General features: G+C 50.0%; 1 protein-coding gene across 2 annotated transcripts; it reads left to right on the plus strand.

Annotated features, from left to right (window-relative positions):
* The first annotated feature begins 751 nt into the window (after positions 1–751).
* LOC140642319 (uncharacterized) lies at positions 752–16,007 on the plus strand. Of its 2 annotated transcripts, none has more exons than XM_072842708.1 (6): positions 752–871; positions 4,214–4,294; positions 7,935–8,026; positions 10,571–10,697; positions 11,961–12,092; positions 14,552–16,007. In XM_072842708.1, exons 2-6 carry the CDS (start codon positions 4,225–4,227, stop codon positions 15,853–15,855), a joined length of 1,725 nt encoding a protein of 574 aa, XP_072698809.1. In that variant the 5' UTR covers positions 752–871; positions 4,214–4,224; the 3' UTR covers positions 15,856–16,007. The 2 variants fall into 2 exon arrangements, with proteins under 2 accessions (XP_072698809.1, XP_072698810.1); XM_072842709.1 differs by lacking the exon at positions 752–871 and adding an exon at positions 1,653–1,768.
* Positions 16,008–23,276: the final 7,269 nt, after the last annotated feature.

Genomic DNA, 23,276 nt, shown 5'->3' on the forward strand with positions numbered 1-23,276 from the left:
CTATTTAACCTAAAATAATTTAAGAAATTATAAAAATATTTATTTGATAGCAAATGGGGGATGGGGAGGAAGAGAATCTTCCAGCAGACTCTCCACTCAGCTGGGAGCCCTTAAGTGGGTTCCATCTCACCACCCTGAAATCAAAACCTGAGCTGAAACCAAGAGTCTGGCGCTTAACCCACTAAGCCACCCAGGCGCCAGAAAATAACTTCTTAATATCACCAAATACCCAGAGCTTAAATTTCTCCAACAGAAGTAACAAACTGGTTTTAAAAGTTTATGTTCCTCTCATATAAAAGCCACAAAAAGTAAAATTTGTTGAAAGTAGGGGTTTTGTGTTTGTTTGATTAATTCGCTTTTCATCGAGCACACGTTAATCTTGGCTCCCCGGATTGCGGAGGGATGCTGGAAATTTCGAGGTGGGGTCGCTGCGGACCCTTTTGCACCTGGACGGCCAGGTCAAGGGATGGGCTGCAGAGCGCGAAGCCCACCCCTCCCGGAAGGCTCCTTCCCTCTGCGGCAACCCAGACCTTCCCCGCTGTCCAGTGGGAGGAATGGAACCTCCTGCCACCTCCCCGCTAACACCTCCCATGCAGGCGGAGCGCCAGGCACCGCCCCCATCGGTCTCAGAACTACATTTCCCAGCGATCCTCGCGCGCCTCTCGGGCTTGGGCTCCTTGGCGGACACGGAGCGGCGGGCGTGACAAGGCGCGGGGCCTTCTGGGACTGGTAGTTTGGTGGGCGGCGCTCGCGCACACTTGGACCGGGGTTTGAATTCCGCCCAGCCTCAGACGGCTTCGGGAGAAGGAGGGCTGTACCAGGCGCAGTGAGTTCGCGGCGGGAGAGGACCAGGAGCTAGGGGAAGGGAGAGGTGTGTGTACGCTCTTCACCACCCCGCCATGGTTGGGTATTGCGGGGCGGCTGTGAGTGAGTGTGCAGGGGTGGGGGTGACCGACCCGGGGCACGTGGAGCCGCGTCTGTGCCAGCGCGGGAGACCCACACAGCGCGGGGCCGAGGTTGCGGCAGGTGCAGGTTGTCGCCCTGCGCACGTGTCAGAGTGTCTGCCCGCACCTGTGTCTCGTGGTGTCCGAACCCGGGTACCTGCCGTCTGATCCCTGTGGGGGTGTAAGTTCATGTCACGAGTCGGCCACTTGTGTGTAGCCTAACGTGTGTGGTCGTGTGTCTGTGCATTTTGGTGGGTCGTGACCTCTTGTCCAGTTGTGTGGCCAAGGTATGACTGTGTGAGACTGTGTGTATCCCGTTGTGTGTGAGTTTGTGTCTGACTTTTGGGCGTGACTAGGTCTGGTTGTGTACCTCGTTCCGCGTATATATGGTTGTGTATGTGTGGTTGTGTTTGCTGTGTCAGCGTGCCTGCCTCTGTATGATTGAGCTGCTGTGATTGAAGACTGTGTCTGTGTGGTGGTATAACTTTGGGAGTCTCTGTGGCTCTGAGAGCATATCTGTGTAGTTGAGTGAGTTTGTGTCTGTGGGAGTTTGTGTGCATCTGAGTGTGTCTGTGGTGGGGGTTGAGTGTGTGTATTTGAGTGTGTGTCTTAGTGTTTGTTTAATTTTAAAGATTTTATTTATTTATTCATGAGAGACACAGAGAGGCAGAGACACAGGCAGAGGAAGAAGCAGGCTCCATGCAGAGAGCCAGATGCAGGACTTGATCCTGGGACCCCAGGATTACACCCTGGGCCGAAGGCAGGCGCTCAACTGCTGAGCCACCCAGGCATCCCAATCTGTGTTTCCGAGTCTGTTTGAACATGTAAGTTTGTTCATTCCCACACTTTTTCACCAGGGTGGTCCCAGGGCATCTCCTGAGCCTGATCCGTACAGGCTCCAAGGAGCACCCTGATCAAGCCTACCCATCCAGCATGTGCCCATTGGACCAGCTGCCGTGGAGCAAGCCATTGTGATTCAGACCCCGGGCATAGGGGGCAGTCCCATGGCTGCTGCTTCCAGCCGGCAGGCAGTCATGTTTACTGCTGAAGCGCTGAGGCCCCGCCACCCTGGGTCTGGGAGGAGGTGCCCAGCAGGATGCGCGCTGGCAGGGAGGGATCTGGCTGGGGAGACACAGGGGACTCCGATGCCCAGAAACTCAGCTGGTGTGGCAGGTATGCCTTAGAGTCAAGCAGAGGACCAGGTACTAGCCCCATGGGCCACTGGCATGCTCAGGTCTTTCTGAGCCTCTGGATCTCAAAGATTTCCCCTGTCCCTGCTAGGGAGAAAAATGTAAGGGAGAGGATGCTGGAACTGCTCCTATGGTGACTCTCTCCAGGACCACCTGGGGAGCACAGGTCCATGTGGGAGGTACAAGGGTCAGACCTTGAAACATGCTGGTCTGATGGGGGGCAGGCTAGCTCCAGGATGCTAGAGAGGTCAGATGGGGTTAACTGACTTGGCCAGCTGCAGCATGTAAAAACCGGAGGCCAGCCCTGAGGGGACTTTGGGGGAAGTGGAGCAGGACCCCCTAGGAGGCATTTGGGGGCATCCAGAGAGGATGCTTCTGGGCACCTGCAAACCAGCGTCGGGGCCTCCAGTGAGTCTCTGTGGGCACCCTGCCTGGCATAGGGGCTGGGAGAGAGCCCTGAGTGAGTGTGCAGCCAGGAGGGCTCCCCCGGGGGTAGGGGGAATGGGCCCCGGGGTGAGACCCAGCGTGGGCCCTGGGTGTCAGAGAGGGCAGGGCATCTGTGTGTCCTGCAGGGGGACTTGGAGCTTCAGGATGGGCCTCCTCAGAGGCACGTGTCTGTGTGTGTGCTTGCCCCTGTGTGCCTGAGGGCTGAGCAGGTGCCTGTGTGTGCATTTGCCAGCGGGGGTCCGATCTTCCAGGTCGTTCTCGAAGTCTGAAGGAGTGAGTGGGAGTTTTAGAAGTAGGTCAGGAGAGCAGTAGTGTGTGTGTGTGTGTGTGTGTGTGCACATGCACCTACACCCTCAGGTCACTCTGTTAGGGGATCAGCTGGTACCAGGTATGATGGTGTGCCTGATGATCCTCCCGTGCCGGGCCCCCATAGCCCAGCTGTCCCTGATCCATGGAGCCAGGGGCCCTGCCTCTGTTGCTCCAGAGCATGAAGTTCTGAGCCTGTCCATCCCTGCTAGCAACTTTTGATCTCAGAGGTCAAAGCCCCATGTTGGGCATAGAGCTAATTAAAAAAAAAAAAAGAAAAAATTTATTCAAGGAAGTTTTAAAAATGATTTTTAAAAAGATTTTATTTATCTATTTGACAGCACAAGTAGGTGGAGCTGTAGGCAGAAGGAGAGGGAGAAGCAGGCTTCCTGCAGGGAGCCCTATGCGATGCAGGATTCGATCCCACAATCCCAGGATCATGACCTGAGCTGAAGGCAGACACTTAACCATCTGAACCACCCAGGCACCTCCCAAAAATGATTTTTTTAATATGGTCATATTCATGCAGTGTGTGGGATATACATATACTAAAAAAATATTCATTTCTCTCAAATTCAAATTTCCAGTTGCTGTGAACTTGTTGTTAGGAAATGTGGCCAGCTAGAGCTCTCACAGCTGGTGACCACAGGCTAGAATCCTCTCTCCATCTCCCGAGAGACTGCCCTCCAACCCTGCCTCACTGCTGGGCCTTCTTGCCCAGCTCAGGTCCAGGGCCCAGGACCCCAGGGCTGATGGGGTGGACCAGCACAGGCCTCTCCCCCGGGCTGTGGCCAGGGGTCCTGTGGACCGGTGGCCTCATCCTCACCATCCCCCTGGGACAAGGCTCCTATGTCAGAAGGGCAGGCATCATGCCAGGCGAGGTGAGGTCCAGCTCTGAAGCACTTCGTCAGGCTGCCTGATAGCTTTAGAACAGGGCCCGAAACACAACAACACCAGTGCTCGCCAAGAGTCACATTTATTGAGTGCCTGCTGTATGTATGCCGGGCACCAGAGGCCCATTTGATGCCTGGGTAACCAAGCTTCACCGTCAGAGTGCCAGCACCTTGTATCACAAGCCCCAATCCGTATGAGCCCTGGCCATGCCCTTGCCAGGCACCAGTCACTCTCCATAAACCATCCAGTTGGCCTAGAAGGCAACTCCAGGAGGGAGGTGTGGCTAACACTCCCTTCAGTTGATGACACAGAATTGGGGAGGTGACATCACCTGCCCAAGACCACCTGACTTCTGAATGCAGCACTAGGACTAGAACCCGGCCCATCCATTGCCACAGCCCACACACTAACTGCTCAGGTCTCTGCCCCCAGGGAGGCCCAGGATGCTACATCTCAGTGCCATGGAGGGCAGGGGTGCCGTGGAGGTGGAGGCCTGGCTGCCCAACACAGGAGGTAAGAGACATAAAGGGTGGAAAGTTGTGGGCACGTGGGTGGGGGGGCAGGCTGCCAAGGCTCGGTAATGGTGGGAGGGTTTACACACTGGAGACACAGCTCCATGGCCTGGTCCTGGGCAGGAGGGTGCAGAGGGCACCCGGGATGGAATCTCCCCCACACTGACATCATGTCAATGGATCCTGATGAAGCCCTGCTCAGAGCCTGCAGGGGTGTGTTCTGGGAGCCAGAGGCAATCTGGGCTCCTCACTGTGCCCTGTAATCAAGGTTCCCATTCAGGGGGCCGTGGAGTCATCTCAGTGGAAGATGATGAAGGTCCGACCCAAGGACACAGTGGAGGGGATGGGTGGCAGTGGATCAAGTCCTGCTGGCAGCTTGGCCTGGATGAGGGAGGGCTGTTGGGTTTGCTGGGATTCTTCCTGTCTTAAAACTTTTCATGTGGAAATAACTCATATTCATGTTAAGTTGCCATAATAGTAGACTACTGACGTTCCCATGGGCCTTCATCCCATTTCCCCAAATGGCCATATCTTACGCAGTGATAGCACAACAGTGAATTAGGAAGCCCATCCTGACACAACATGTGTGTTTTCCAGGGTCAGGTTCTCATGTTTGTAGCTGAGTATAACTATCACCCACATCAACACACAGAACTGTCCCATCACCCCAAGATCTCCCTGGAGTTGCCCCTCATTGTCCATCCTCTGCCCCCTTTGGCTGTGACAGACCCTCTCCGTCCCTGTGACTCTGTCATTTTGAGAAACTTGTGTCAGCAGAATCTGGTGGCTACCTTCTGAGATTTGCTTTACCCCCCTTGGCACAGTGCCCTGGAAAGCCATCATGGTGTTGTGTGCACACACACTTCATCACTCTTTATTGCTCAGTGAGGTTCTGTGACGTGGCTGTAAGTCTGGAGGGACATCTGGGTTGTTTCCAGGTGCTAGCTGTCACAAGTATAGGTTTTTGCATGAATGTATGTTTTCATTTCATGGGCAGAGGTGCTCAGAACTGTGACCATTCACAGACAGATTAGCTAGACACACAAAAAGTGTTGTGATGCTGTGTTTTAAAATCTAAGAAAAGTCTAAGAAACCACCTTCCCTCATATCCTCAGGAAACTCTTGTGCTTCCCTCATATCCTCACAGAACTCTTCTGTTCTTATCCAGGAAGAAACACGGCCCAAAGTACTGTTACTCTGTGCTGGGTGGCCTCCTGGCTTCCACTCCTGCCTCCTTCAAACTGTTCCCCATGCAGCAGGCCAAGGCATCCTATAAAAATGAGAATCACGTCTGGGCAGACCTCTCAATGTGGAAAATGGTACAAACTCCATACAGGGGCCCTACTGGCCTGACTGCATCACACCTCTCTCTTTCCCTCCAATTTAAGGAGGTCTGGCCACCCTGGCCTCCTAGTTTTGCCTTTAACATCCCACCTCAGGGCCTTTGCATGTGCTGTTTCCCTGCCCCAGAATGCTCTTCCTTCATATGTTCACTTGGCCATCTCCTTCTCAAAATGAAGGTCAAGACTAAGTCATCAGCAACTCAGAGAAGCCACCCTGGACTGTCCTAGCTGAAGCATTACCCCAGGATTTGCCCTCATTCCAACCTAATTTGTCTTGATCCTGATGTCTGTCACTCTCTAGTATTTTCTAGTGTATTGATTTGGTCTTGGTCTCTCTGCCTCTCACATATGTGAGCACTGGTGATCCCTGGAGTCAAGATCAAGACCATACACAACCCGGTGGGATTTCCTGCTGTGGACCACATGATGCTAGGAGGATGTATATGAATTTAGCTCTGCAACTAAATAATCTCTTAACCTGTTCCATGTAATTTGACTTCTTGATTGGAAAGTTTTTGTTTATGGACAGAATTTAAGCAGGCACAAAGATAATGGTTTGTATCTAATAGGAGTTTCATTCACAGGCATAGGCATGTTGAAAATCTTAGAAACTACTCTCCTGAGATGTATCCATTTCACTGTTTGTAAATTTGACCTGGCCTCTCCCTTCCTCAGCTTCCTAGTTCCTTCCCCAGAAGCAGCGACTTTCCTGCTTCGTGTATGGCCTTCCAGAATATTCTATGCTCGCTCATGCAAACACCCATGTATCTATTACTATATATTTACGAATTTCTTTTTACATACACCAGTAGTAGCAGACTCTTTGGGTTTCTGTTTTGTCTTGTTTTATTTAACTCTGATAAAGCACCTACTGTGTTCCACTCAGCTCGCAGCTGCTTTCCTTGCATCTGCTGGTCTATGCTTTACAACTCTGTGAGATATGAACAGTGACTAGACCCATTTTGCACATTTGAAACTGGAGGACTGAGAAGTGTGAGTGATCTGCCCATGTGAGGATTTGAATCCTGGCAGTCTGGGTGATGCTTACCCCCAAGGTGCCAAGTGCATTTCCTGGCTGTGTGGAAGCCTGCTGTCTGTCTGTGCTGCACGCTGATTTACTTAACCAGATCCCTGCAGGTGGGCCTTTGGGTTATTTCCAGGCTTTGGGGATGATGACCAGCCATCTACAAATAGGCTTATAGCTGGGTCATTTTGCACATGGGGGACCACTTCCATGAGTTGATGTCCAAAAGAAGCGCTCGCTGCATCAAAGGCCATGTGCATGTGTAATCTGGACAGTACGGCCAAATGGTCCTCCACAGAGAGACCAATTTCCAGACCCTGTGGCCACGTGGGAGTCTGTAAGACAATATTTAATGAGTTGCCAGATTTTATTATTAAAAAAAAAAGATTTTATTTACTTATATGAGAGAGAAAGAGGGCACACACACGTGTGAATGAGTTGGGGGAGGGGCAGAAGGAGAAGCAGCCTCCTCACTGAGCAGAGTCGTGACACAAGGCTTGATCCCAGGACCCTGAGGTCAGGATCTGAGCCGAAGGCAGACATTACACCGACTGAGCCACCCAGGTGCCCCAGTTGCCAGCTTTTAAATTTCACTCCAAATCTAGATATCTGGCTTCTTTGGAAAAATTGGACTATTTTCCAGCTGGCGTTCTCCCAGGCAGCTGCACATTGGTTCACCTCCTCCTCGGCATGGGTGTCGCAGTCCTCCACAGACTCCAATGCCCCCCAGTTGTCTTACCCAAGCCCCTTCACTCACTGACATTTCCTGCCTGTTCCCTCTTGACCTTTGGGATGCAATTTAATGCATGTCTTAAGGGTACCCCTGTGCAACCTTGAGCAAGTGTCTTAACCTCTGTACCTGTGTCCTCATCTGTAAAGTGGGATGATGATAGTAGCCAAAGGTTATTATGAAAAACCAAATAAGGGGATCCCTGGGTGGCGCAGCGGTTTGACGCCTGCCTTTGGCCCAGGGCGTGATCCTGGAGACCCAGGATCAAATCCCACATCGGGCTCCCGGTGCATGGAGCCTGCTTCTCCCTCTGCCTGTGTCTCTGCCTCTCTCTCTCTCTCTCTGTGTGTGACTATCATAAATAAGTAAAAATAAAAAAAAAAGAAAAACCAAATAAAAAAATACCAGTAGAGTATTTAGAACAGAATGTGGCACACAGCAAGTTTGATCCATGTTAGCTCTTATGGTCTCATTATTAAGATTTTATTGCGTTTCCATATGCACAGAGGGCAGGGTGACCTCATTACTCGTTCTTCCTTCCCAGTTCTGCCTTCTCAGAGCCCTGCTCCTACTTCAGAGAAGCTCTCCAAAAAGAAGGGAAGAATACCAGTCAGGTCCCTGCCGGCCTGGAGCATGGTAAGCCTTCTCCCTTTGACCAGAGGGCCCCACAGTTCAGAGAAGTCAGGCACATCTGCCACCCTCTCTCCCCAGCAGAGACCCTAAGGTGGCAGGAATATGGCCCCATCCCATGAGGGATGGTTTTCCTGGGAATGCTGCCTCTTTCCTGCCTTTCTCTTTCATAATTTCCACCTCTGCTGGAATGTTGCCTCCTCCAGGAAGCCTCCCTGCTCACTTCCTCCTCATCACTCCCTAACCCTTCCCCTTGCTTAATTTTCTTCAGAGTCATTATCACTATGTGATGCAACCACAAGACAGAATGGTAGGACAAGGCAGTGATTCTCAGTCAGAGACAGTTCATCCCCCAGGGGATACTGGCAATGGCTGAAAACATGTTTGGGTGTCACCACTGGAGGGGTGGTACTGCTGGCATCTGGAGGGTAGAGGCCAGGGATGCTGCTCAGCACCCTGTAATCCACAGCAAAGAATGCTCTGGCCTGCAGATGATCTCAGAAAACCCAGAATAGGGAAGGCTGGTTTTGCAAAGAAAAGGAGGCACAACCTTGGTGGCCCTTTTGTGCCTCACAGCCAAGAAAGCCAGCCTGGTGCTTCATGTTGGAAAAGCAGCGTTTACATTAGTAGGAAAGCAGATAGTTTTAAGACACCAGCTAAGGCAGAGTCATAGCAGCTGAGTTTCCAGCCCTTATTAAGTGCCACGCACTGTCACGGATTGTGTTCTTGGACTATCCCCTTGAATGCTCACACTCCCCCTGTCCCAGGAGGCAACACTACTCTTTATTCTTCCCATTTTACAGATGTGGAGACTTGAGGCACGGGAAGGCAAGTCCTCAGCCACCCGCCTGGCTCCCACACTGAGGGGTGCAGACCCCACCCCCGGAGTGAACACTGTCCCATCTGCTGCTCTCTCCCCCTGCAGCTGCTCCCTTTGCTTTGGCTCCTCCTTGTACACCGTGGCTCCAGCTCTGCAGGGCCTTGGCTTTGTAGCCTTTCCTAGCATTTCAGGAAATGGGCACGGGTCGCATCTCTGCGACCACAGCCCCTAGGCCCCTCTGCACCTACGCCCCCTGCACCTGTGCCCCGTGGCCCTCTGCATCCCAGCCTGGGGCTGGAGACCTCTAACCACACGGGTCTGGTTGCAGTAACATGACAGTCCAAAACACAGCTGCTTCACTCAAACGACGTTACTTACTCCTCACCGTGACAGTGTGTGGACAGCCCGGGAGCGTGCCTCTGCCCCGCGTGACCCATCCACATTCAGGGGCATTCCAAGGGGAACGTGCTTAGTTTCTCAAAAGCCAAAGGCCAGAAGACACGCCTCTCTTCTGCTTGTACTTCATCGGCCAGAGCATAGCCACGTGACTGCCCCCGCTCCAAGGAATGCTGGGAAACGTAGTCTGGCTGTGCAATCATGGGCTCAACTGTAGCTTCCATTATTATGGCAAAAAAAAAAAATGGATATTATGTCCACCACTGACCTGGTCTGTTATGTTAATCTATCCCAGCGCCAGGCTGTGATGAGCACATGAGTGAATAAAGCTACTCTCCAAGCCTGCAATCCTTTCTCCCATTGACTAGAATCCCCTCCCCTTTTAAACATGTATTTAGAATAATTGACATTTCTTGAGCACCAAGCATGGACTGGGCACAGAGCTAATGTCTTTACCTATTTTCATCCACCTAAGCCTCACAACTCTAGGATGTGGTACTGTATTATCTCCATCTTCAAGATAAGAGAATGGGGGTGCAGGGTTCACGTCACTTGTCTGAGGTCATACATACTAAGTAGTCAAGCCAAGATTCGAACCCAGGCAGTCTGGCCCTATAGCCTATGCTCTTAACTGTCGTGGTATCGACCTAACTCAGTGGAAACAGAAATTCCCAGGTGGCCATACAACTGGTGAGTGAAAGGGCCACTTTCAGCATTCATAGCATCCCTTCATTCATCTCTTCACATCACACGTGAACACTCAGAGTGTGCTCTGTGGCTGCAGTAATGGTGTGTAAACAACAACAAAACCCACAGAACATCAGGAGCACACAGCAATAAGGATTTGGCTATGTGGCTCTGCTGGTGTTGCTGGGCTCCTTTACATGTCTGGTGGACCCTGGTGGACAGCTGCTGGACAGGTGCCTGGTCAGCTGACCTGGGGTGGCTTTTCTCAGAGGACTGGGGTGACTTGGCATTGCTCTACATATCGTTCATCCTCCAGAGACTAGCTGGGGCACATCCTCACTCATGGAGGCAGTAGAGGCACAAGAAAGACGTGAGTGCTGATTGCTTCTATCATACCACCAACAACACCACACTGGCCACGGCAAGCTCCAAGGCCAAGTAAAGGTTTGGAACAGGAATGCACTGCACAGCCACATAGCAAAGGGTTTGGATATGGGGCAGGGTGGAAGAGCCCAGGCCTTATTTGCAAGCTGACACAACACTGAACTCTGAACCCATCCCAAACTTCTGTTGGCTTTCCTCCTAGTGTCCTGGGCCAAACGAAGGATCAGGCCCTTGGTGAATAGGAATGGGGGTTTGGGTTACAGGAACCTGTGATCTTCAGGGATGTGGCCATGTACTTCACCCAGAACGAGTGGCAGCTGCTGGAGCCTGCGCAGAAGGACCTATACAGGGATGTGATGCTGGAGAACTATGGGCACCTGGCATCTTTGGGTAAGGACAAGTCGCACAGTTCAGAAGACTTGGATGAGCTTACCCCTAGGACTGGTCCCATGTGCTAAGGGTTGGTGGTTTCATTCTAAGACTGGCTCTGCTCATGGTCTGAAGACAGCTGCCAGCGGCCACCGACAGGCCCTCATTGTAGTTCACTCGCAACAGAAGTGGTAGAATGATTGGTACTGGTATTCCCTCCAAAAGTCTGACTTTTGCTCCCATTAGAACTGGCTTCAGTCATATGACTGCTGCTAAGCCAATCACAGTGGCCAGTGCAACAGGAAGAGGCTGATTGGTGCCGTCCTCTTTGAGGGTGGGCTCTGCTCTCTGGGAACTGCAGGTGTACCCCTTACTAGGAATTTGGGCAGGTGTGATGGGGGAGATGGAGGCTGGTGAGGCAGAAGCCCTGTACTTCCTCTGGAGGGCCTTCGTATCATTGTGATGTGATTTATAATGAGAAAGATATATTCGGTCTCCCTCCTGTTTCTAGCACAGAACTCCTAAGCCTTTTGAATTTCGTACGTGGTGAGAGGGATAAATGCATCTTTTGCTATGTTTGTAAGGTGACTTTGAGAAAACCCCTCAGGATGAGAGCTGGTTGCTAGGGGAAGCAACTTTGGGTCTCACCCCTGACCTCCAGGGAGGTTGAATCAGTCACCAATGGCCAGTGATTTAATCAACTATGTCTATAATTAAGCTTCCATAAAAACCCCAAATGATAGTGTTTGCAGAGCTTCCAGGTTGGTAAGCAAGTGAAGCTCCGGGGAGAGAGGTGGCCTCAGAGGGCATGGATGCCCCACACCCTTTCCCCACACCTGGCCCTCGACAACTCTTCCACCTACTGTTCCTGAGTTCTATCCTTTAATAATAAATCAGTGATCTAGTGAGTAAAACATTTCTCTGAGTTCTGTAAGCTGCTCCAGCAAATTCATCAAACCCAAGAAGGGGATCATTGCAACCTCTGATCCATAGCCTGCCAGTCAGAGGTACCAGTGACAACTTGGATTTGTGATTGATGTCTGAATTGGGGGAGGGGATCAGCTTTGTGGGACTGAGCCCTCCACCTGTGGGATGGGATACCACCTCCAGGTAGGTAGTGTCAGAATTGAGTTGAATTATAGGACCCCAGCAGTGTTGGAGAGAATTGCTTGGGGGCAGGGGTAGGACCCACACTCTGTAATTGGGAGCAGAAATATAAACACACTTCTCTGTGCAAATCTGGGTCTGGGGGGCATCCAGAACTTCTTTTCTTCTGTGGAGCAGGGCATTGGTTCTTCAAACCCAAGCTGATCACCAGGTTAGAGCAAGGAGACGAGCCCTGTGTCAAGGAGAGAGGCATCCCTCCAGCTCCCCAGCGAGGCAGTGCTGGAATCAGTGGGAGCCGCATCTCCACAGGTGAGCAGGAGGAGCTACCGTGGCAGCCTCCACAGGAGCTTCTCCCCAAAAGCCCAATGAGCAGCAGCAGGAGAAGGGAGAAGGCTGCAGGGCATGCTTCCTTCCAAGAATGCTTTTCCATTCCTCTGGCCTCCTGGGATCTCATTTTCCCTTAACTGCTTCAGACAGCATCTGTTCACTTTCCTCCTTGTATGCATGGGTTGATGTCTTCCTGGTTACAAAGATGTTTACAGCAGTTCTTTGTTGCATGCTGGTCTGGCACTCAACCTAAATCATAAGATTATCACCACTGGGTAGCCCCCTGTTGACTTAGAAAAACAACAGGATGTTTCTGGGCAGCAAACCAACCCCCATCAGCTTCTGAACCTCACGAATATAGAAGAATAGAGAGAGTTTTTTCTTTAAGATAACGCATGAATTTAAGGGATGCCTGGGTGGTTCAGTTGATTAAGCATCTCACTCTTGGTTTCACTCAGGCCATGATCTCTTGTTATGGGATTGAGCCCCACCTGAGTGCGGAGACTGCTTAGAGTTTCTCTGTCCTCCCTTTGCCCCTCCCCTCTGTGCACTCTTGAGCACTCTCTCTATCTCTCAAATAACTTTTTGAAAATAAAGATAATACCTTGTTTTAATAAGAATCCAAAATAGTAACCAAGTATTTTCATTAAAAAAAAATAATATGCCTTTGTTTCGTTCCGGCTTATACTTCCTGGAAGTAGTTTCAATTTTTTTTTTAAGATTTTATGTATTCATTTGATAGAGAGAGAGTACACAAGCTGAGGAGGGGCAGAGGGAGGAGAAGCAGACTCCTTGCTGAGCAGGGAGCCTGATGAGGGGCTCCATCCCAGGACCCTGGGATCGTGACCTGAGCCAAAGGCAGATGCTTAACCAACTGAGCCACCCAGGTGCCCCTACCCTCCTGCCTAGTTTCAATTTTGTTAGTGTTTATTACCTGTCCAGGTTGAGGAATTTCTTTAAAAAGTTTGTACTTTCAAACAACCACTTCCAGTTATGCCATCACATGCCCATCAGAGTGACCAAATGAAAACCATGAGCGCTGGTGAGTGCATGGGACGACTGGCACTCCATTGGTTGCTTGCAGAAGTGCACATGGGTTCATTGGCTAGAACTCCATGTCTACACACTCCCATCCCAGTCACTCCACCCCTGAGTATCTTCCCAACAGAAATGCATACCTGTGCTCACCAAAGGATACCTCCGAATGTTCATAGCAGCTCAATTCTTAATAGTCCCAAAGCGGGAACTCCCCAAATGCCTATCAAAAATAAAATAGTTAAATGCATTGTGGTATAGTCACACATGGGACCCTACAAGCAATGCAAATGAATGATTTACAATTGCATGCAACAATCTGAATGGATTTCACGGAACGGTTGAGTAAAAGAAGCCAGACACAAAATGGTGCATACTACAAGGTTGCATTTATATAATGTACAAAAACCTGAAGCCAATCTCCACTGTTAGAAGTCAAGATCTCAATTTTCTGAGAGGGACAGAGACATTGAAGGAGAAGGGACTGTGGGCAGGCTTTTGTGCTGCACACATGAATGTGTTCACATTATGAATTCTCTCTCCTCCCCTAACTAGACTCACAAAACACGTTATTTCACTTATTTACAGATAGTATCACATTGTTTTAGTGATGAGGGAACATACGAACTGACCATTCCTCTGTGCATGGCTGTCCAAGTGCGCTGGGTTCTTTGTAAATGATAGCTAATAAAAGTTACATTTAGTATGGAACATTCTGTATCCCTTTTTCCTTCAATCTATAGATCTTGATTTATTTATGGAACATTTCTTGAATTATATCTCTGAGTATTCTGATGCAGGATTTGTTTTTGATTTTCCATGCCAAAATATTTTCTCACTGATTCTTTTTCCTTCTTCATTTCCATTTCATTTGAGCTGGCTGTCTTTTCTTTTTCCAACCTTATTAGGGTAGGATTGTGTGAGCTTATTGTGATAGAACATTGTATAAGCTTATTGTGTGTAGCATGATAATTTGATACATGGATATATTATGCAATGATTATGGCAATAAGGTTATAAAATGCCTTCATCCCTTCACATAGTTACCACTTTTTTTTGGTGTCATGATGTGACTTCTTTTTTTTTTTTTAATTTTTATTTATTTATGATAGTCACAGAGAGAGAGAGAGGCAGAGACATAGGCAGAGGGAGAAGCAGGCTCCATGCACCGGGAGCCCGACGTGGCATTCGATCCCGGGTCTCCAGGATCGTGCCCTGGGCCAAAGGCAGGCGCTAAACCGCTACACCACCCAGGGATCCTGCATGATGTGAATTCTAATCATGCCATGCACTTATGACTCATGTGCCTCTTTTGTATGTTTTTTATACTCAACAAAACATTTTCAGCCAAGATAAAAACAATAGCGCTAAAAAAGAGAGAGATTTACATTCTGATTCCTTTTCAGACAAAAAGAGAAGGCTTGTGTTGAAGACATTTCCAAAGCCAGGCATCTCTATGAGGCCTTCCCCGGGGAAGGCAAAGGAAGTGGTCCAAAGGGGTTCCAGGACAGAAAGGATTTTGGAAACTGAGGACAGGCCACTGAGGAGCAGGCAAAAATCTGGCCTCAGGCTGGCCTCAGACTCATGCAAAAAAATTCTCCCTAGAAAGAAAAGGCATGAATCTACGGCCGTGAGGAGATGCCTGAGTTGTCCACCACCGATGACAACATCACAGAGTACCTCTCAAGGAAAGAAGACCCCAAAAAGAGATATTCATGGAAAAACACAGGCACTAGGCTCTCTGAGACAAGGTCGTCCAAGAATCCAAAGGGGGAAGGCACACTTTAAATGTAAAGAATGTGGAAAAACCTTCAACCAGACCCTCCACCTCATTGAGCATGAGCGGATCCACACAGGAGAGAAACCCCACAGATGTGATGAGTGTGGGAAGCACTTCCGGCACAGCTCCTACTTCCTCACGCACTATAGAATTCACACTGGAGAGAGGCCCTACAAGTGTAAAGAGTGTGGGAAAGCCTTCAACAGCAGCTCCACACTGCACAGCCACCACAGGACCCACACAGGGGAGAAGCCCTTCAGATGTGAGGAGTGCGGGAAAACATTCAAGCAGAGCACGAAGCTTACTCGTCACCGGAGGGTGCACACTGGAGAGAAGCCCTACCAGTGCAGTGAGTGTGAGAAATCATTTGGCCGCAGTTCTTCCTTAACAGAGCACAAGAGAATCCACACAGGAGAGAAGCCATATCATTGCAAAGTGTGTGGGAAAGCCTTTAGATGCAACTCGCATCTTTCTGAGCACCAGAGGATCCACCAGGAGGAAAAATCCTACCGGTGTGAGCAATGTGGGAAGTACTTCCGAAACGGCTCCCACCTGTCGGAACACAGAAGGGTGCACCAGCGGGGCCCCCCAGAGCAATGCCCGGAGTGTGGGAGAGCCTACCGCCGCAGGGCTGCCCTTCTGAAGCACCAAAAGAGCCACAGAGAGAAGCATACTTACCGGTGTGAGGGATGTGGAAAGGCCTTCCGGTGCAGGTCAAGCATTCAGAGACATCAGAGGATGCATGCCGGACAGAAGCCATACATGTGCCCTGAGTGTGGGAAAGCCTTCACCGACAGCTCCACCCTTAACAATCACTGCAAAATTCACAGCACAGAGAAACTGTACCCTTGCCCCAAATGTGAGACGGCCTTCAGGCACCTCTCGTCCCTGATGCTCCACCAGAAAGCACATGCTGGAAAGGGACAGTGAACTTGCGTGTGACAGAGCCCTCAGCCAGGACCCACACCTTCCTAACCCCCAGAGAAGTATGTGAGTGGAGTTTAACTGCACCTCTCACCAGAAAGGTTACCTAGCTGACCAGGGGTCCTCATTCAGGGGACAGTTCTACACAGCCCCAACCTGGGACGTTTGGGAAGTATCTGTGGATACTTTTGATTGTCCCAACCCGTTGCTGCTACTGGCAGGTAATGGATAGAGGCCAAGGATCCTCCAAACCCTATCAGATACCTCCCTCTACAAGGAAGGTTCTGGTTCCAAATAGCAGCAGTGGTGCTAAGAGTTTGAGGAGTTCAGAAATAGTTTTCTGTGTCATCCTGTACAGTAATCACTAAACTGCATGTGGCTCTGAACATTTACATGAATCAAACAGAAATAAAATTCAAAATGTTTTCTCAGCCACAGACAGCTAGGATTCAGTGGCCAGATTTCCTAGCGGGTGCCAAATCAGCACAGATAAAGAATATGTCTGTTGTTACAGAAGGTTCTGTTTTGGCGTTGGTTTGGATCTTTTATCAAAATTATCCAAAATTATCTATGGGCCAGCATAGCCCCAAGAAAGTGAGTATGGGGTTCAATTGCCAGAGGAAGACAGAGGGCAGCACAACCAAATGTAGCACTCCATCAATGGCTTTGAGATTGTGTTGGCTCATCCACAGATGGTTCTGTGGGCACTCTGATATGTGAGGATTGGCTATTCTTTTTTTTTTGTATTGGCTATTTTTTTTAAGATTTTATTTATTCATAAGAGACAGAGAGAGAGAGAGACAGAGACAGAGACACAGGCAGAGGGAGAAGCAGGCTCCATGCAGGGAGCCTGACGTGGAACTCGATCCTGGGCCTCCAGGATCAGGCCCTGGGCTGAAGGCAGCGTTAAACTGCTGAGCCACCCGGGCTGCCCAGGATTGGCCAGGATTGGAGGCATACACCTCCTTCTACCTGGGGCAGAACAAACAATCAGTCATTGATGATGTTACTGATAAATGCTGATATTTCCTGAGCACCTCCCCTGCCACGCATGGTGCTGAGCACTTTACATTACATAGCCTCCTGGAATTCTCTCTAGCATCCTATGAAATAGGAACTCATGTGATCCTATTTTATAGCTGAGAAAATGGGGCTCGGGAGAGCTTTTTTTAAAATTTTGCACATAAATCAGGGCAGTACTGCTATTTTTATATTATGTGCTTTCAAATTCATGGGATTCACATTTTCACAAAATATATCTTTAAAAATACATATCACTGTTTACATTTCTGTTCAGACTGCCCTTTTGGGCAGAGAGCAGCTTGGCTTTACCTATGGCAGGAGCTAGCACAGAGGAGACTCTAGATCAGGGGTTGGCACACTATGGCCAACCCAGCCCATGGCCTGTTTTTATAAATCTAGTTTTATTGGCACACAGCTACCTATTGTCTATGACTGCTCCCATGCAAAGATGAATAATTACAACAGAGACCAGATGGTCCATAAAGCCTAAAATATTTGCTCTGAGACCCTTGACCAAAAATAGTTGAGTGATCCCTGCTCTGAATAGCTGACAAATTGAAGTGAATCAGGATGAAGTGTGGGAGTGGTTGGCAAAGAAAGAGATAAACTCTTGAATGTTTGTGACTATGACTCAAAGTGTAAAATATATTTTGTATTGCAGTACAGTGCACATTGTGTATTTTCTATGTGTGTATGAACATATGTGTGCATAGATGAAAGACAAGTTTAATGAACCACTACTTACCTTTATCATGTGCCCACATCAATTCTTCCACTTGAAAAGTGCTGATCACAACCTTATGAGTCAATTTCACTAATCAATGTGGTGTGCAACCCCCAGCTTGAAAAGCCCTGCCATCATGGCAGGACAGTGTGAGATATTGCCTCCTTTTTGAGAGATTTGGAGTCGAAGGCCTCCAAACAAGGCTGTGGTTGGCATCACCATTGGAGAATTTATCAGAAGGTAGAATGTGGAAAGCACCACCATGTTGAGGGTGTGACTTTGTGCTTGGTCCCAGAGCAGCTTGGAGGATAGACAGACCTAGTTCTCTGGATTGCTTCTACAACTTCGAGAACATTTCCTTCCTGGCATTAGGAGGACTGGAGGGTCCAGAGTTAGACTAAGGGTGAGGATGGAAAGAGCTTGTATGAGGATCTCCAAGAACTCCGGTGGGGCTTTAAGAGGGAGCCATCTTTGGCAATGTGGCTGCATCCTCCTGCAAATTGCCTCAGGACTGGGCTGGGTGGCATGCGGAGGAGGACCTTTGGCAGATGCTCATTCTTGTTGTCTGTGAGACATTTGTGGAAGTGAGAGGAGTAGAGGAGATTGGAGATTCCTCCAGTATAAGGGAAGAATGCGTCTGGACATATTCACTACATTCGTGGTTGCAAATAACAGGAACCCAGCTCACACTAGCTTAAATGAAACCAAAATCAAGAAAAGGAATGTAGGGACGCCTGGGTGGCTCAGCGGTTGAGCATCTGCCTTTGGCTCAGGTCTTAAAAAAAAGTTGGCTCACACAACTGGGAAGCTTCCTTGCTCAAAGTTATCTTTGAACTTTAGAGATTGGAATGGAGAATTTGATGCCAACAGGACTCCCTGGCACATCTCATCTCTGGTCCTCTCTGCAAATCTTTGTCTTGTCCTTCTTTCAGCAAACAGGAGCATTCTCTATTAACCAGGAAGCACAGTTACTGGAGGCCCCAGGGTCCAACCTAGGGGAAAAAGAGAGTTTCTTTCCCCCACAGACTCAGAATACCAATAAAGCTACTATAATCTGGTGGAGCAATTAGAAGAATTATTTGTCTTTTCAATTTTTTCTTGGGGTGATTGTATTAAAGATGTGACACTTTTGTCACTTTTTTATAAAGATTTTATTTATTCATGAGAAACACAGGCAGAAGGGAGATACACAAGCAGAGGGAGAAGCAGGCTCCCCGCAGGGAGCCCAATGTGGGACTCGATCCTGGGACTCTTGGATCACGCCCTGAGTTGAAGGCAGGCACTCAACCGCTAAGCCACCCAGGTGTCCCAACTTCTCTCACTCTTGAAGAGGACTTTAACAAGGAACAATAAACAATCACTCTGGCTGGAGGGGGACAATGAGTACAACATGGAGACCCCTGACAGGGCTGATGTGGTCACCAAAGCAGGAAGTAATGGTAGCCCGGTCCAGGTTGGTGATAGTGGGGATAGATGGAAGTGGAGGGTTTCATGAAAAACATTTACAAGATTGAGCCAATACGTGTGCTAGCAATTGGTCGTGGAAGACCAAGGAGGGGTAGGTGTCCTGGATGAATCTCTGGATTCCGGCTCAAACAAGAATGGGATGCAGCACTACCCAGTGGATGCAGCACTACCCAGCAGATGTGGCACTACCCAGTGAGTTCTGATTTGCAGGTCAAAATTGTACTTGATGGTCAAAAAAAGTCCTTCATCCATTTCTTCCATAAACAAAGTCAAAATATGAATGAAAACCTGATAAATAATATTTTCAGAATAAATTACAGATAAAAGATCAGCATTTTTAATATGTAAAGAGCTCTTACAACTAAATAAGAAAAAAAACCCCACATGAAAGACCCAGTCAAAATTGAAAGTGTTTTTAACCTCATTTTCATCCAGCAGTTGGGAAAGATTTAAAAATTGGCTAACATACTGATATCACCTCTCTAAAGGCACTCTCATACATCATTAGTTGGAGTCTAAGTTTGTAGTCTTTGTGGAGGGCAGATTGGTAATAGCTATGGAAAATTTGAAATGCAAATACCCCTTGATGCAACTACCTTCTAAAACTTGTGGTCAGCTTCCACTTGTGTACAATGACACTTGTTCAAGGATGGTCATTCCAGTGTTGCTGGTAGTAAGAAGAGACCAGAAAGAACCTAAGTATCCATTAGAGACTGCTTGAAGAGGTTATGGTAGAGTCATTCAGAGGAATATCCTATCACTATTAAGAAGAATGAGGCAGTTCCCTATGTACCGATAAGGCAAGGTTTCCAAAATATACTACTTTTTTAGCTAAACAAAGAAAACACTGGGGTGGCTGGCTGGCTCAGCCAGAGAAGCCTGCAACTTTTGCTCTCAAGGTCATGCTGGGGGTAAAGATTACTTAAATTAAAAAAAAGAAAAGAAAACACAGGCAAAAGCATATACAATAAGATACCATATATATATAAACAAAAAAAATGGGAACAGAGAGGGACACATGGAAAATATATATATTTAAATACCCATGCATATAGCATATAGAACCAAACACATATAAATTTAAGATATAACTAAGCAAACAAATAAAAAATGTTACCTCTAAAACAATACACAAGAAATAGGCCATGCTGGGGCACAGGGATGGCTCAATCAGATAAGCATCTGCCTTTGGCTCAGGCCATGATCCCGGGGTCCTGGATCAGCCCCATGTGGGGCTCCCTGCTCAGCAGGGAGTCTGCTTCTCCCTCTCCCTCTGCCCCTCCCTCAGCTGCTGCTGCTTCTTCTTCTTCTTCTTCTTCTTCTTCTTCTTCTTCTTCTTCTTCTTCTTCTCCTCCTCCTCCTCCTCCTTCTCCTTCTCCTTCTTCTCTCTCTTTCTCAAATAAATAAAATCTAAAATAAAACAAATTGGCGACCCCAGAAGTGAGTGACTCCAAGTAGGAGCAGAACCAGAGAGCCCAATTCATCCTGAACTCCAGGAAATACGAAGTCCACAGACTTTCTGAAGGACATTCACTGAACCCAGGAGACGACTTAAACCAGACAAATCCACCCTTGCTAAGAACAGAAGCAAGCTCCAGGTCAGACCCCAGGAATGGGAAGGACAGTCCCGGCTGCTGCTCTTGCTCTGAAGGTATCCACTGGCACTCTGCTCAGAGCTGGGGCACTGATCTGGGGTCTGTCCTGTGGCAGCTGGATCCAGATGGGGATGGGAGTGGTGTTGAGGATGAGGATGAGAATCACGATCCTAATAGGAATCCAGATGTATCTTGCTGCCCAGGGAGTTTCAGAAAGACCAGAAGAGCAACAGAGGCTCTGAGGCAGAGGCAGACACTCCCCGTCAACACAGCACAACCAGTGCTCTTGGGGCCCTGGGGGCTCCAGCTAGCTGCCTAAGAGCATCTGCAGTGGGAGTGGAGGCCTGGAGCCCTGCAGAGGACCAGGGACTCATCCCCAGGACTGCTGGCAGTTTCCAAGCCACTTCCCAGCTGCAGGCCACCCAGAATTGTGTGGATCCCTCCTGCCACCTGCAGGACAGAAGACCAGAGGGAACACAGAATTCTGGGACCAGCCCAGAGGACATGGCTGCAGGCAGACTCCAGGCTAGTGTGCTAGTGAGTGGGGGAGGATGGGCACATCCGGAGGAGTTCAAGACGCTAGACTGGTCACTTAGGAGTCAGACCAAAAAGTTATGAACATGGCTGGCTGGGGCACAGAAGGAATTTAGAGGCGAGTCCTGTGTGAAGTTGGCAGGATGGGGGTAGAGGTGAGTGACTGGAGCTGCTGAGGCAGGGGTGGGGGTGGGGGAATACTGGTTTTGGAGGCATCCATGGAGGCTGCTTCTGAAGGATCGTGGAGGAGCAGTGCACCTGCAAACCAGCCTCGGGCCTCCAGTGAGTCTGTGTGGGTGCCCAGCCTGGCATGGGGGCTGGGAGAGAGCCTCAAGTGAGTGTGCAGCCAGGAGGGCTGCGGGGGGCAATGGGCCCCAGTGTGAGAGCCAGCATGGACCCTGGGTGTGAGAGAGGGCAGGGCATCTGCGTGTCCTGCAGGGGGACTTGCAGCTTCAGGATGGGCCTCCTCAGAGGCACGTGTCTGTGTGTGTGCTTGCCCCTGTGTGCCTGAGGGCTGAGCAGGTGCCTGTGTGTGCATTTGCCAGCGGGGGTCCGATCTTCCAGGTCGTTCTCGAAGTCCAAAGGAGTGGGTGGGAGTTTTAGAAGTAGGTCAGGAGAGCAGTAGTGTGTGTGTGTGTGTGTGTGTGTGTGTGCGCGCGCGCGCACATGCACCTACACCCTCAGGTCACTCTGTTAGGGGATCAGCTGGCACCAGGTCTGATGATCCTCCTGTGCCGGGCCCCCATAGCCCAGCTGTCCCTGATCCATGGAGCCTGCCTCTGTTGCTCCAGAGCATGAAGTTCTGAGCCTGTCCATCCCCCCTAGCAACTGACCTTTGCCCTTCCATGGAAGGCCTTTGCCCTTCCGGGGGCTGTGCTTGTGGTGGAGGTTCCTTGGATGTTTGGGAGTAGATGGTAAGGAGGGGTTGGGGGTCGGGGCAGGGAGGGAGAAAGGAGGGGAGACCTCTCTGTGACCTGGGCACAGGGCCACTGAGAGAGGGCAGTCGGGCCAGAGAGAAGGTGGGGGAAGAGCCCCTCTGATCCTCAGCTCCTAAGAACAATAAAACGGTAGCAGCACAGAAGGTGCCCCAACTCTGTCTCATGCTCTGAATGAAAAGAACGTGTGTCCTCTGTCATTGAATCCTGTGCTCACACTCAGTGTCCTGGGCGGTTTCCTCTCTTGGATGTGTGCCTAGGTGTGTGTGGGGAGAGGGGAGAGATGTGTCACTGAGTGTATCTGAAGCCCCTTCCCTGGTCTTTGTCTAGGGATGTTCCTGGGCATGGGGTGAGCCTAAGGGTGGGGGGCAGCTCCTGAGAGACGCACTAAACCAATCCTCCTCACCCCTGCAAGCCAGGGAGCAGAACAGAGCAGAGCAGCCTGCAGAGCAATGGTGCCGAAATCACAGCCGGCCCAGGGCACAGTCCAGCACCTGCAGCTCCCAGGGGCTGATGGCTCTGCTAATGGAGGGGGCATGTGTGCAGGGAGTTGGGGTGCTGGACCTTGGCGGAGGGGCCCTGGGAACACGGCCCCATGACAGAGTACGTAAGTGGTTGCCTTTGGCTGTGAGGACAGGAGGCAGTGCGCAGGGGACGCTGAGACCAGTGTGCACACGGGCCCCTGAGCCCAGCCCAGGACCCAGGATCACCTCTGCAGGTGGGGCAGGGAGGGGACCCCTTGTCTGAACACCTCAGAACAGCTTCTGTACTCCAGCTCCCAGGATTTCTTGAGGCCAAGGGCAGGAGAGAAGAGTGCCAGGGACAGAGGAGGCTGGGCTGGCCAGCAAAGGGGACTACCCAGTGTCCCTCCAGGAAGGGCCTGAGGGCCCGGGGACTTGGGGCCTGGGGCTGAGGGCTTGAGAAAGCGGGAGGATCAGACCTTGGTCCCAGGCAGTCTGATGGCAGAGACAGAGGTTCTTCAGGACCTGCGGGACTCTGGAGAAGTCAGCCAGCGATCAGGGGACACAGTGGCTCACTTGGCTGGCTGGGACCCAGGAGAAGGAATTTGAAGATAATCCCAAATCAGACTGAGCGGGGAAGTAGAAGTGGGGGCCTCTGGGCCGGCAGGACCTCCTCCCTCCACAAATG

Source organism: Canis lupus, chromosome 1, assembly GCF_048164855.1.
Source record: "Canis lupus baileyi chromosome 1, mCanLup2.hap1, whole genome shotgun sequence".
Lineage (NCBI taxonomy): Eukaryota > Metazoa > Chordata > Mammalia > Carnivora > Canidae > Canis > Canis lupus.

What these genes read in the sequence shown, in the direction of transcription:
- LOC140642319 (XM_072842708.1), top strand. Translation starts at nt 4,225, where the DNA reads ATGCTACATCTCAGTGCCATGGAGGGCAGGGGTGCCGTGGAGGTGGAG. An exon ending in CTGGCTGCCCAACACAGGAG is followed by an intron (nt 4,295 to 7,934) that starts GTAAGAGACATA and finishes CTTCCTTCCCAG; the next exon opens with TTCTGCCTTCTCAGAGCCCT. An exon ending in CCCTGCCGGCCTGGAGCATG is followed by an intron (nt 8,027 to 10,570) that starts GTAAGCCTTCTC and finishes TTTGGGTTACAG; the next exon opens with GAACCTGTGATCTTCAGGGA.